A 13,475-nucleotide genomic window follows, 5' to 3' on the forward strand; every position below is an offset into this window, starting at 1 on the left:
CGTATTGCACGTCGCTTTCTCTTAACAATTCCATTGTTACGTAACATTTCCATTGTTGACACTTCCATTGTTACTTAAAACTTTTATTGTTACTTAACACTTCTATTGTTACTTAACACTTCCATTGTTACTTAGCACTTCCATTGTTACTTAGCACTTCCAATGTTGATGAAAGTGTGAAGCCTTAATCCTGTCCCTCTCCCCCGTGGGGAGGAATTTCGAAAAATCCCTTCTTAGTGTGCGTTCTCGTGATGTACCCTTACTGTGTACCTAATTTCAACTTTCAACTCCTGTTTGGGCTCGTATCCATAACGTATATAGAAGACTTAATCCTGTCCCTCTCCCCCCGGGAGGGAATTTCGGAAAATCCCTTCTTAGTGTGCGTTTTCGTGACGTACCCTATCTGTGTACCAAATTTTAACTTTCAACTCCTAACTGTTTGGGCTCTGCACTTATTATTATTATTATTATTATTATTATCAACCCGTCTCGATTATACATATAGATAAGAATTTCGTAAAAATATTAATATATATATTAATATTTTTAGACCGTACCTTCAATAACAGGATATTTAAAAATGAATCGAAAACAGTTAATTTACAATAATAATTTAAATATATTAATATATAAGAATTTCATTTATTTATTTATATATATAAGTTTTCTTTCTCAAAGTTGCTAATTTTAAATATCCTTTTTCCTCTGTTTTTGAGTCAAGAGATGGTATAAATACTGCGTAGAAGAGACTAGTTCGATACCTCGCCGAAAACTTCTTTTGCAAGAACCTCTTATACAAGATCATCATCTACAGAAAGTAAGTATTTTTATTTAAAAGTTTGCCTTTGACAAAAAGTTTGACTTAGACCTAACTCTAGATAAGAGTAAATCTTCAAAAAATTTACAAGTTTATGTTTAGTAAAGTTCATTGACTTATTATTCTAATATATACATAACTTTTTTTGTATAACTTTTTTTTTCAAAAGTATTTGTTATATCGAAAAATAATCTTGAAATATTACTGAATTAGTTTCATATGATATAGAATTCTGTTTTAATAAATTTTGAAGGTAAGTATTTATTATTAGTATTACTTTAACCCGGCGTGAGTGAGGTGAAGTATGTCATACCCGAAAAGATTTTAAACGCAGATTATTTAATGTTAATGTTTCCATGCAAATCCTGTTTTTACAGTGGCTGGAGGTAAGGGAGGGGGCGAGCCGCAGTGTTGAGTTTAGTTTTTTGTCGGTGTCAGCGGAAGATACTCATGAGCAAAGGTGGCTAGGGTACGTCACACCCGACCTCATAGTCGGTGTTACATTTTTGAGTTTACAGTAAGTTCATGAGTTATAGTTATTTATAGTATTTTTAGATTTATTTCTAGATTTCTCAAATGATAGTTTTCGCATTAGACAACAAAACATGCATTATCTAAGGGAAACTCGAAATTGATTACTGATCATCTGGGAGAACCTTCATTACCTGTTTCCAAAAAAAGTGGGTAGTAAATATGTCAGGTGCGGTGACTGTACTAAAAAAAGACAGATAGAAAAACAAAACATTGCTGTTCGAAATGTGAGAAACCAATATGTATGAAGCATTCGATTTGTATGTGTGGAGATTGTGCTGATTTGTAAGTGTAAAGTTGGTGCTGTGCAAATTGATCTCATAAGAACTTTTAGTTTTATTTCTATTATTATAATTGAAAGATACTATAGTTATGTTGATTAACCAAAGAAGTTGTAATTTNCTATAATAAGTTTATTCAGATATAATAAATCAATGTATGATAAATATTTAAATTTAACATTCAATTTTAATGTTTTATATATTTTTTTATTTTTTATTTTTTAATTTAATTAGAAATGTTAGCACATCGTAAATGCATTACTACTGGTTTATATATTTATCACAATAATTTATATTATTTTTCAAAATAAAATAAATAAAAAATATTAGTTCGTAATATTCGTCGATAACAAAATAAAGGTTAGAATCCAAACAAAGGATATATTATAATCTGTGATAATTTTAAAACTAAAAATCGTACATTCATAAATGTTATATAAAGTTGTACAGAGCGATATTTCAAGTCTTCTGGCTTAGTGCCAAGAACAAACTACTTAACAGGAGTATGTGAATTTTAAATAATGTTGCAAATTTTCACAGATAGATTTCAGGTCTGATATATTTTAGTGTTTTTCTATTGAAGTTTATATTTAAATGTATTTGAAAATATCGTATTTATAACTACAGATATTAATAAATGTAACGTAATTTTTGTCATATGAATATAACGATAAATTTATTTTTGATGAATTTTTAAAATAATATAACATGTCTGACCTTGTCTGACCTATACTGTTCTTGGCCATTTTACAAAATAAACAGAAACAGAGGGGCGGGGCAAACGGTAATGTAAATAAATTCTATGTATATAATTCGTCTCTGTAATCCAAAATTTTTGGTAGACGGACTCACAGCAAAACTTTTAGTTAGGAACTCACTTTTAGTAAATAAATTCATTATGTAAAACTTTCACCTCAGCAAAATCTACAAGCATATCTCCAGGTTCATTTCTTTTCCCATGTCCAAATTTTCCAACAGGTGTTTCATTTTCTTCTTTTTTTCAATTCTTGCATTGAAGTCACCCATGACGATATTTACGTAATGTTTCCCTTTTCAATTCATCTGTTTAATTTCATCATAAAAATTCTCTATTTTTTTATCACGGTGACTTGTTATGGGAGCATAGACTTGAATGATCTGTAGTTTATGTTTATTTGAAAGTCAAAAAACTAATCTTGCCACACTATCCGAAGAACTATCTACTTCTAAGATTTTATCATTCAACCTTTTGTTTATTATAAAGCAACTCCGCTATTCTTTTTATTTTCTGTGCCTCTGTAGCAAAAAATATATCCACTTTGCAGTTGAAGTTGACCTTCACCTTTTCTTCTTACTTCACTCAGTTCCATCACATCTCACTTGATCTTGAGAAGTTCTTCTTCCAGTTCTTGTAACCTAGATTCGGAAGAGAGCGATCTGCCATTATAGCAAGCCAGGTTCATCATCAAATGGAAGCCAGGTCCAACCCGGTGATTCTTAGCACCCTCTGTTTTCATACAGAACAGGTCGCTGCCTTGATCAGGTGTAATCCAGCCTCCGGATAATGAGCGATGTGGTTTCGGTTGTGTTTTAATCTTGGGAGTTATTGGCCATAACTCACTACGCTGGCCAGGCGGGTTGATGAGTGAGTGTAGGTAGCTTTCCATGTTAGTCTTTCCATCTGTGGCATGAATTTCAAGATTTGGTACCATAGATGAAAGCTGCCAGCCGCACCACATGGGGGTGGGGTAAGAAATATCATAGCTAATTCGTTTGGTTCCACGCATCGTCGTAAAAATGTTCAGCATGTCATAAAAATGTGGGTCTCTTTCCAGTTAGTACTAGCTACCCTTTGCGGATTTTATTAATAATACAGTAATAGAAATGAAAAAAAAAAAAAAACGCATTTGTCTTACTTTTTCGTGTACAGTAGTAGTAGTGGTTTGGGAAGCTTTGATCACAAAATTATTTTTTTGAGTAAATTACTATTGAATAAATTAAAATTACAAATACTTTTTAAAATTGCAAATAAAAATTTGTTGAATGGAATTATTTCAGATCACAAAATTAATTTTTTGAATAAATTACTATCGAATAAATTAAAATTGCAAATAAAAATTTGTTGAATGGAATTATTTCAGATCACAAATCTTAATTTTATTTTAACAATAAGGTTATATTAATTATTAAATTTTAAATTAAATTAATTTTATTTTAACAATAAGACTGTATTAATTATTAAATTTAAATTTTATATTATTTTAACAATAAGTTTAATTATTAAAATGTTTTTATAACTTTGAATTAATACAGTATATTCTTTCTAATTATTATAAAATTAATTTGCAATAATTTCAGATAAAAAATTTCTTGAATAAATTAAGATAATAAATATTTATAAAACTTTCAATTCATTTTCATAAAATATCTTGTAACAATAAGACAAAGTTTCTGTATTATATCGAATAAAATTAAAACCCAATAATTGTATGAAATAATATAACACCAAAACAAAATTATTTTTGAATTTTATTTTTTTATTTTTACATTAATAGATTAAATTAGTTTATTATATTTAAGCTTTTTCCAGTTTTCTCATTCACTTTATCTAAAACATGGCACATTTCTGCTAATAAGTGGAGTAATAAGTTCTGGTGATTGTTTACAATATATTCCCGGTCTATTTTCTGATATTTTAAAATGTAACACCATGAAAGTTCATTTTGGAAGTCATCAATAAATTGCTGGTCAAGTATTTGGTAACGAGAAACATAATTCCAGTTTAGATAATCTTTTAATACGCGTAAAGTCATAGTTTTTAATCGTTGGTATTTTAAAATTTTTTTAATATCAAACTTATGTATGTATCGCCTAATAAAATTATCTGAAAGAATTTGAAATTCTGCGACTTTATTCCAATCAAGATATTGTGAAAAGTTGGTTAAGAATNAAACTCCACACAGTTTTCCTCCTGATGACCAACGCCCTTAAACGAGTCCCATAGACTAAGTCCCGAGTCTGAACTTAGTAAAGATACTTTTATATTTGTGCACGTATTGATCTCCCGTACGAAGAAGTAAATGAACACTATTTACAAGGTGTCCCTTACAGACAGAGAAGAAGACGAACGTCAACTGAATCAGGTTGTATGTTTTATAACGAATCTTGTGAGCTCTCTCTCTCGATCGCGCATCAGTGTAAAATAAGTCTTAGACTATATCTCGTGTGGCTTAATTGTCTTATTGATATCCCTCGTTCGTTGTAATTTGTTTTCGTTTTGGTTTGAATTATTAAATTTAGTCTTGTTAAATTTACTTAAATGTCTCTTGAATTGATTCCGAATCAGATCTCATACGCGTGTTAATCCGCGTATAATAAGTGTGATTAACTGGTGTCAAGGAATCCTGACGAGCATCTGAACTTCGCAGTTCGGATCATATAGCGGTTATCGCTCTCCTATGAAATATCTAAGATCAGATCTAGTGATCTGCATCCTAGAGAACTAGTCCTACCGACTGGTGCCGATTAAGTGTTACACGGGTACTACCTACTCCGTAACCCCGGCTACTCTCACATCAGCAATAATAATTTCAGATAAAAAATCTCTCAAATAAATTAAGATAATAAATATTTAGAAAAATTTTCAATTTATTTCATTTTGGTTTTTATAAAATATCTTGTAACAATAAGGCAAAGTTTAATAATTTTTGCAATTTGTTCTAATATCCAAGTAAATTAAAACAAGATTAACTGGTGTCAAGGAATCCTGACGAGCATCTGAACTTCGCCGTTCGGATCATATAGCAGTTATCGCTCTCCTATGAAATATTTGAGATCAGATCTAGTGATCTGCATCCTAGAGAACTAGTCCTACCGACTGGTGCCGATTAAGTATTACACGGGTACTACCTACTCCGTAACACCGGCTACTCTCACATCTGCCTTCCTACCTTATTCCTGTTTTAAGCCAATCTTTATCCAATGCCTATGATCAAAATTTTTCCTCTGAAAGAGTATTTGAACTGATTCTTTGTTTTCATTTTAAAATATTTTGTATACAAAGCAAGACTACAGAGAACAGAATAGAATGCTGCAATACACAGGAGAATAAGCTGTATTTTCGTATCAATAGAGATATCAGAGGCTTGTATACCGTAAAACGGGAAAGAAGAGGATCAACAGATAAAATCTTAGATGTNGTATATAATTAATTATTTCAGAATATTGAAAGCAGGACTTTGTATGGGACTAAGATAGGTTATGGGTGATGGTGTCCATTATTTGGAGTGTCCACTATTTAAAAGTGAATATAATAGATGTCCTATTTGAAGGGTCTGGGGATTGTAAAAATGTCTATTAAGTAGAGGTGTCAGCTATTTGGGTATGTCTGTTAATGGAGGTTTTACTGTATATACTGTATATTTTGGTATAAAATATGATATTACAGTATTGTAGTTGGTAAGTTTTGATTTGTTTTCTGTTCAAATATCAATTATTAGATTCACAAAATTTGTAATAAAGTTTATCAACCTAATCATATTTAAAGTAATAATTTTAATGTACATTTTGTTATGACAAAGCCAAATTTCGATTCAAAGAGCTTTATTTCAATGAACAATTATTTTATTTTTCCATGTTTTGTTCTTTTTGAGAGAAAATGGCAAAATGAGCAGGATAAGATTTTCAAAACAGAGTAGTATTACTCAGATCAGAACATATTGCAATGGACATTCCTTTCATTACAGTCAAAACAGAATATAAACAGATAGAAATCTGTTATAACTTGTATTGTAATAAAACAAAATATCAAATATTTAAATTAACTTGCTGCCAAATTTATGACTTAAATTCATTAAATTGTTATGAATTATAAACTATTGTTTTCTTTTCATTATTTTATATTTTATAGCTTATTATATAGTTATACTTTAAGCTACATATGAGAATCAAAAATTTTCTTTATTATATTTGCTTTATTTTTATCTGTATATAAATAAATTTAAAAAAATTATTTTTGTGACAGATGGCACCTGATTTCGATCATTTAACATTAATGCAAAAAGTTGAAGTATTTGAGCATGCATTGGAACACACAAATGGTGATGATCTTGCAAAATTATTATGGTTAAAAAGTCCGAGTTCAGAAGTAAGTATTCTGAGTTCTTAAAACTTGTTAAAATAATGAATCAAAAATATTTATGCATTTTATAACATATTTTGTAGGTTTGGTTTGATAGACGCACAAATTATACACGTTCCTTAGCAGTGATGTCTATGGTAGGATATGTTTTAGGCTTAGGAGACAGGTAAATTCTAATTACAATATTGTATTTAATAAATATGGCTCTGTTCGGATCAAATTTATCTGAATTACATTGTTAAGATAAATTTCTCATTATGAAACAAAATTTAACAATTTAAAATTTATGCTACAATGTTTTCTTCTGCTTTGAATGCACTAATGTAGTTATAATATTTAAAACTATAATATCAAATGAAATTTATAATAAATTTAAAATATTGTGATAAATTGTAGTCATTTTTAGTAAAATGAAAACTGCAAATATTTAAATTAATAATGAATTAATTAGTGACTTTTTATGATGATATATGCATAATGACTATTTGTTTATAATTTTTATTATATATAGTATAGGTATTATCTATAATTCATTACAGTTACTGGAGTCACTTGAAATCCAATTAGTATTACAAATGTTTTTGCTAACACATTCTTAATGAATGCAAGATAAACATTGCTGGATGAATCTTATATTTTACTAAATTACAACTATTACCATAGAATTTATCCTATTCATACAAAGATTAAATCCAAAAAACAAAAATATAGGAAAAGTAAGACTAATATATAAATAATAGCATGCAAAAATGATTAACTGTAATGACTGTTTTGGATACTTGTAATACATAATAAAAACCAAATGATGAATTTTTGATGAAAAATTTGATTTAACTGTATAGGATGTAGAAATGATAAATCTAAAGCTTTTGTTTAATAACCTTAAAAACTGTTTGAGGAACTAATCCATATGTCAACCTGAATGGATTTATTAACAAAACATACTTTTAACTTTTTTAGACATCCATCAAATTTAATGTTAGATCGCTTAAGTGGAAAAATATTGCACATTGATTTTGGAGATTGTTTTGAAGTAGCAATGACAAGGGAAAAATTTCCAGAAAAAATACCCTTTCGTTTAACACGTATGCTTATCAATGCAATGGAGGTAATTATGAATTTTGAACATAAAATGCAATACCAACATTTCATTGTTATGCATTAAATCTAATTTAAAGCTTAAAAATAAAATATTTATTTTTAGGTAACTGGAATAGAAGGAACCTACAGGGTAACCTGTGAAAAAGTAATGAAAGTATTGAGGAAAAACAAAGATAGTTTAATGGCTGTCCTTGAAGCATTTGTATATGATCCTTTATTGAATTGGCGTCTAATGGATAGTAAGTACATTTTAGTATTTTACATTGTAACTTTATAATAATTAAGTTTGAATTTAATTAAAACTTATTACTATTAAAAATGAACAGCTAATGTTCAGCTCTTGATGTTTAGTTTATATTAAGTCTTCTATTTTTATATTCAACATATTGTTAACATTTTGTGTTGTATTAAATAAGACATAACATTAGATAATGTATTATATAATAAATGCAACAGAATACTTTAATGATTATATTCATCATTTTTAGATTAGATAACTTGAGAATTAGTAAAAAAAAAAAAAAAATGTGAACATAAATATATTGAATAAACTTCAACTTTTGTTTGATAAAACTCAAAATTCTGGCTTATTGGCGCACACAAGTTGCTACTGTTTCTCTAGCACTTTTGGACAATTAAATTTACCTTAAAGAGTGAAAACTGACAGAACTTTGCTATAAAATTATTTGAAAGTGTTTGTGGCATCAGCCAGTTTTTTTGTAGAGTTTTGATGTAATTCATCTGCATCAATAATGAAATGGTGTTGATGATTGATGACTTTTTAATCATTGAACTTTCTATATATGCTAAGAATTACTATTATAATAAAACACATTGATGTGAAATAAATACTCTATCAACTGGATAAATAGACAAAAAGAAAAACACACCTTTAAAAATCCAGTAAATAAATTTACTAATAAAAACGTTTTCGATCGGTTTAACCGATCCTCTTCAGTTATGATGAAATAGAATGTGAAAGTAGAATGTAAATTTTAAAATAAACGGTAAACCATAATTCCAAAATAAATACATAAATACATAATTGAAATCATAGGTGTGAATAATAAAGAAATAACTACAGAAATAAAATAAATAATTTAAAAAAAAAATGAAGAGTGGTTTTGAATTATTTCCCCTTTTTAAGAGGAATACATAGTAAAGTGGCCAGAGCTAATAATCTCCAGGTTGTAATTGATGCAACCCAATGATATTCAGAATTTTAAGGAATGATAAAAAACTGTATAACTATAATTTGGCCGCAGAGATTTACTCCATCCTGTTAATCGACCAACATTTCGAATCAAAACTGGTCTATGGTGGGTGCCACTATGCGCAACTTACAATGGCTTATAAGTATACAATTGATAAAAATCTCGATAGCACTGTGCTGACAGCTTATGCACAACATCAGGACATTCAGGTGCAATGGGAGCAGGCATCGATCATCAAACCAACATTGAATATAAATACTATGAGATATTTTGAAAGATTGGAGGTTTTTAAAGCACACAAAAAAACCGGTTGCATTAACCATAGAGACACTGACAACTTGGCTACTGCATGGCAGTCTTTTTATGAAAGTTAATTTTATTAAGGGACATTTATTTGTCTATTTTTACTTTTTATTATTTATTTTATTTCTGTAGTTATTTATTTATTATTCACAACTATGATTTCAATTATGTATTTATTTTGGAATTATAGTTTATCATTTATTTTTAAATTTACATTCTATTTTCACATTCTATTTCATCATAACTGAAGAGGATCGGTTAAATCTATCAAAAATGTTTTTATTAGTAAATTTATTTGCTGGATTTTTAAAGGTGTATTTTTCTTTTTGATGTGAAATAATTTATATATTTAAGTTAGAGAATCAGTTTACTACAAAGTTAGCTATAACAATTTATAAGAAGTCTGTAGATCTATCTGAAATAATAATAATAATAATATTAATTACAACTGAAAAACAAAGGTGTTATTCTCTAGCAAAATAAAATATAAAATCTGTTGACTTATTTCATAAACTTGGAATTATATGAATTTAATTACATAGTGTTATCCATAAGAATAAATCCATATGTTTACAATTTGCATATAAGTATATATTATATTCATTTATAAAATACTTACATTCATATAATTTTTGTTCTAATTACTTTCAAATGTTGCTTTCAAATTTATTTTATATATCTTAAGAAACAGAAGATTTTTAAAAATTTTTGTTCACAGTTTGCATTTAACATTGAGTTGTTTTTTAATATTTTAGAAAGAAATGTTGAATTTAAGTTTGCTAACAATGGTTTAGTATCAAAAAGTTAATTTGATATTGTAATTTTAGATTAATATGTTTTGTTTTTAGTCAAATCACATTGACCTCTCCATATATCAGGTTGTCATATCAGACACACCATGGAGAAAGTTGTATGGTGAATATTTAAAATTTTTCAAATTCATTATTCATAACATTTCAAATTATTTCACATTCTAGCTCAACCAAAAACTAAACCCTCAAAATCTCACAGTGACTCTACATCATCTAGTCAAGAACAAGCAGGTAGTATTAAAATTATGAAAAAGCATTTATCTCATTTAGTATTTATCTTACATTAAACTGTTGTGGCTAACAAATTAAATTTTCAGATATTTTAGACAATGTAGATGTTCCTTCACAAATAGAAAAAAAATTTGAGGAGTGTTATAATGATGGAGGTATTTATATTATTTAATTAATTGTAATTAATTTATTAATATCTTACTTATTTTCAAAAAGCCTGAAGACTTTTGAATCATCCTGTATTATGCTTTTACTACATATTTAAATATTACTTCTCTATTTCTATATCATAATCTAAATAATTTATTAAAATTTTCAAGTAATAATTTATGCATTTTATTTGTCTTATAATTTTAAATTATAGTTATTAAATTTTAAAGTTTTAAATGTTTTACAGAAATTGTGGGGAGTCAGCCAGAAGCTTTAAACAAGAAAGCCATATCTATCATTACAAGAGTCCGTGATAAATTAACAGGTTAATATTTCTAGAACATTATTTGTAATTTATAAACAAGTAAAAATTATTTAATAATTTAAATTACACAACTGGTGGTTTTGGTGTATCAGTATGCCATTATTNCCACTTTACTATGTATTCCTCTTAAAAAGGGGAAATAATTCAAAACCACTCTTCATTTTTTTTTTAAATTATTTATTTTATTTCTGTAGTTATTTATTTATTATTCACAACTATGATTTCAATTATGTATTTATTTTGGAATTATAGTTTATCATTTATTTTTAAATTTACATTCTATTTTCACATTCTATTTCATCATAACTGAAGAGGATCGGTTAAATCTATCAAAAATGTTTTTATTAGTAAATTTATTTGCTGGATTTTTAAAGGTGTATTTTTCTTTTTGATGTGAAAGTTTACTACAAAGTTAGCTATAACAATTTATAAGAAGTCTGTAGATCTATCTGAAATAATAATAATAATAATATTAATTACAACTGAAAAACAAAGGTGTTATTCTCTAGCAAAATAAAATATAAAATCTGTTGACTTATTTCATAAACTTGGAATTATATGAATTTAATTACATAGTGTTATCCATAAGAATAAATCCATATGTTTACAATTTGCATATAAGTATATATTATATTCATTTATAAAATACTTACATTCATATAATTTTTGTTCTAATTACTTTCAAATGTTGCTTTCAAATTTATTTTATATATCTTAAGAAACAGAAGATTTTTAAAAATTTTTGTTCACAGTTTGCATTTAACATTGAGTTGTTTTTTAATATTTTAGAAAGAAATGTTGAATTTAAGTTTGCTAACAATGGTTTAGTATCAAAAAGTTAATTTGATATTGTAATTTTAGATTAATATGTTTTGTTTTTAGTCAAATCACATTGACCTCTCCATATATCAGGTTGTCATATCAGACACACCATGGAGAAAGTTGTATGGTGAATATTTAAAATTTTTCAAATTCATTATTCATAACATTTCAAATTATTTCACATTCTAGCTCAACCAAAAACTAAACCCTCAAAATCTCACAGTGACTCTACATCATCTAGTCAAGAACAAGCAGGTAGTATTAAAATTATGAAAAAGCATTTATCTCATTTAGTATTTATCTTACATTAAACTGTTGTGGCTAACAAATTAAATTTTCAGATATTTTAGACAATGTAGATGTTCCTTCACAAATAGAAAAAAAATTTGAGGAGTGTTATAATGATGGAGGTATTTATATTATTTAATTAATTGTAATTAATTTATTAATATCTTACTTATTTTCAAAAAGCCTGAAGACTTTTGAATCATCCTGTATTATGCTTTTACTACATATTTAAATATTACTTCTCTATTTCTATATCATAATCTAAATAATTTATTAAAATTTTCAAGTAATAATTTATGCATTTTATTTGTCTTATAATTTTAAATTATAGTTATTAAATTTTAAAGTTTTAAATGTTTTACAGAAATTGTGGGGAGTCAGCCAGAAGCTTTAAACAAGAAAGCCATATCTATCATTACAAGAGTCCGTGATAAATTAACAGGTTAATATTTCTAGAACATTATTTGTAATTTATAAACAAGTAAAAATTATTTAATAATTTAAATTACACAACTGGTGGTTTTGGTGTATCAGTATGCCATTATTTTCTAACAATTTAGATTAAACCTAAAGTTTATTTGTAACTGTTTTACTGTATTATGAAAATATATCAAGAACTTTTAATAATGTAATCAATAAAATCTTTAAAGAAGTTGAAATAATTTCTAATAATAATCTTAAATTCAAATTTATATTTAAGCAATTAAATTTACTCTAACTAGTAAATTTACTATATATATATATATATATATGTGATATATGTCTTGAAAAGTAATCCTAACCAAAGATACTATGATACAAAGATATGCTATGATAGTTCATAGCATATCTACATCAATATAACTTAATTTACTAGAAGCAATAAAACTTTGTCATATATGGAAGAAAAATTAAATAAGATAGAGATAAAAATTTAGGCTTATTCATTAATCTTCTCAAAGTGTGAGCAAAATATTATATTCCTTTCAAAATATTAACTATAATTTGAATTTGTGCAAACATATATTATTTTCTTATTAGGATTCTCATTAAACAGAGTAATTATTTATTTTAATCTTTAATTTAGTGATAATTTATTAATTGTAATCAAATATAATAAAAAAAAATTGTAAAATCTATATGTACATCTCTATATATATATACAGTAGAGTCTTGAAAACTCGTCCAGCAGTCCGGATAACTCAGCCACACCCTGGCAAGGCAAAAAAAATCCTTAGTGAATTAATTTTCAATATAGGCAGCTTTATGCCTCATAAAGTATTTTTCTGGGGTCTGTCTTATCAGGTAAATTACTGTACACAGTGTATTCATTAATTTTCATTTTCATGTAGTAAAGGCTCTATGCCTTCATAAAGGATGTACTTTTCCTTTGTTTAAGGGTATTTGGGCAGTTTATTCTCTGTTGTATTCTCAAGTAAACAATACATACAAGTACAGTACAGTATTTTCTGAGGAAACACTCGTACTTATTTTTTTTAACC

General features: G+C 26.9%; 1 protein-coding gene across 1 annotated transcript; it reads left to right on the forward strand.

Annotated features, from left to right (window-relative positions):
- Positions 1-6,602: 6,602 nt before the first annotated feature.
- Positions 6,603-10,889, forward strand: LOC111630508 (serine/threonine-protein kinase mTOR-like). The gene is made up of 7 exons (XM_023374620.1): positions 6,603-6,754; positions 6,832-6,914; positions 7,709-7,856; positions 7,953-8,088; positions 10,344-10,409; positions 10,496-10,564; positions 10,807-10,889. Exons 1-7 carry the CDS (start codon positions 6,632-6,634, stop codon positions 10,887-10,889), a joined length of 708 nt encoding a protein of 235 aa, XP_023230388.1. The 5' UTR covers positions 6,603-6,631.
- The last annotated feature ends 2,586 nt before the right edge of the window (positions 10,890-13,475 follow it).

The sequence above is a fragment of the Centruroides sculpturatus genome, unplaced genomic scaffold (assembly GCF_000671375.1).
Source record: "Centruroides sculpturatus isolate CEXI.00-Female unplaced genomic scaffold, Cexi_2.0 scaffold633, whole genome shotgun sequence".
In the NCBI taxonomy this organism is placed as follows: domain Eukaryota; kingdom Metazoa; phylum Arthropoda; class Arachnida; order Scorpiones; family Buthidae; genus Centruroides; species Centruroides sculpturatus.

What these genes read in the sequence shown, in the direction of transcription:
- LOC111630508 (XM_023374620.1), top strand. Translation starts at nt 6,632, where the DNA reads ATGGCACCTGATTTCGATCATTTAACATTAATGCAAAAAGTTGAAGTA. An exon ending in TAAAAAGTCCGAGTTCAGAA is followed by an intron (nt 6,755 to 6,831) that starts GTAAGTATTCTG and finishes CATATTTTGTAG; the next exon opens with GTTTGGTTTGATAGACGCAC. An exon ending in GTTTTAGGCTTAGGAGACAG is followed by an intron (nt 6,915 to 7,708) that starts GTAAATTCTAAT and finishes TAACTTTTTTAG; the next exon opens with ACATCCATCAAATTTAATGT.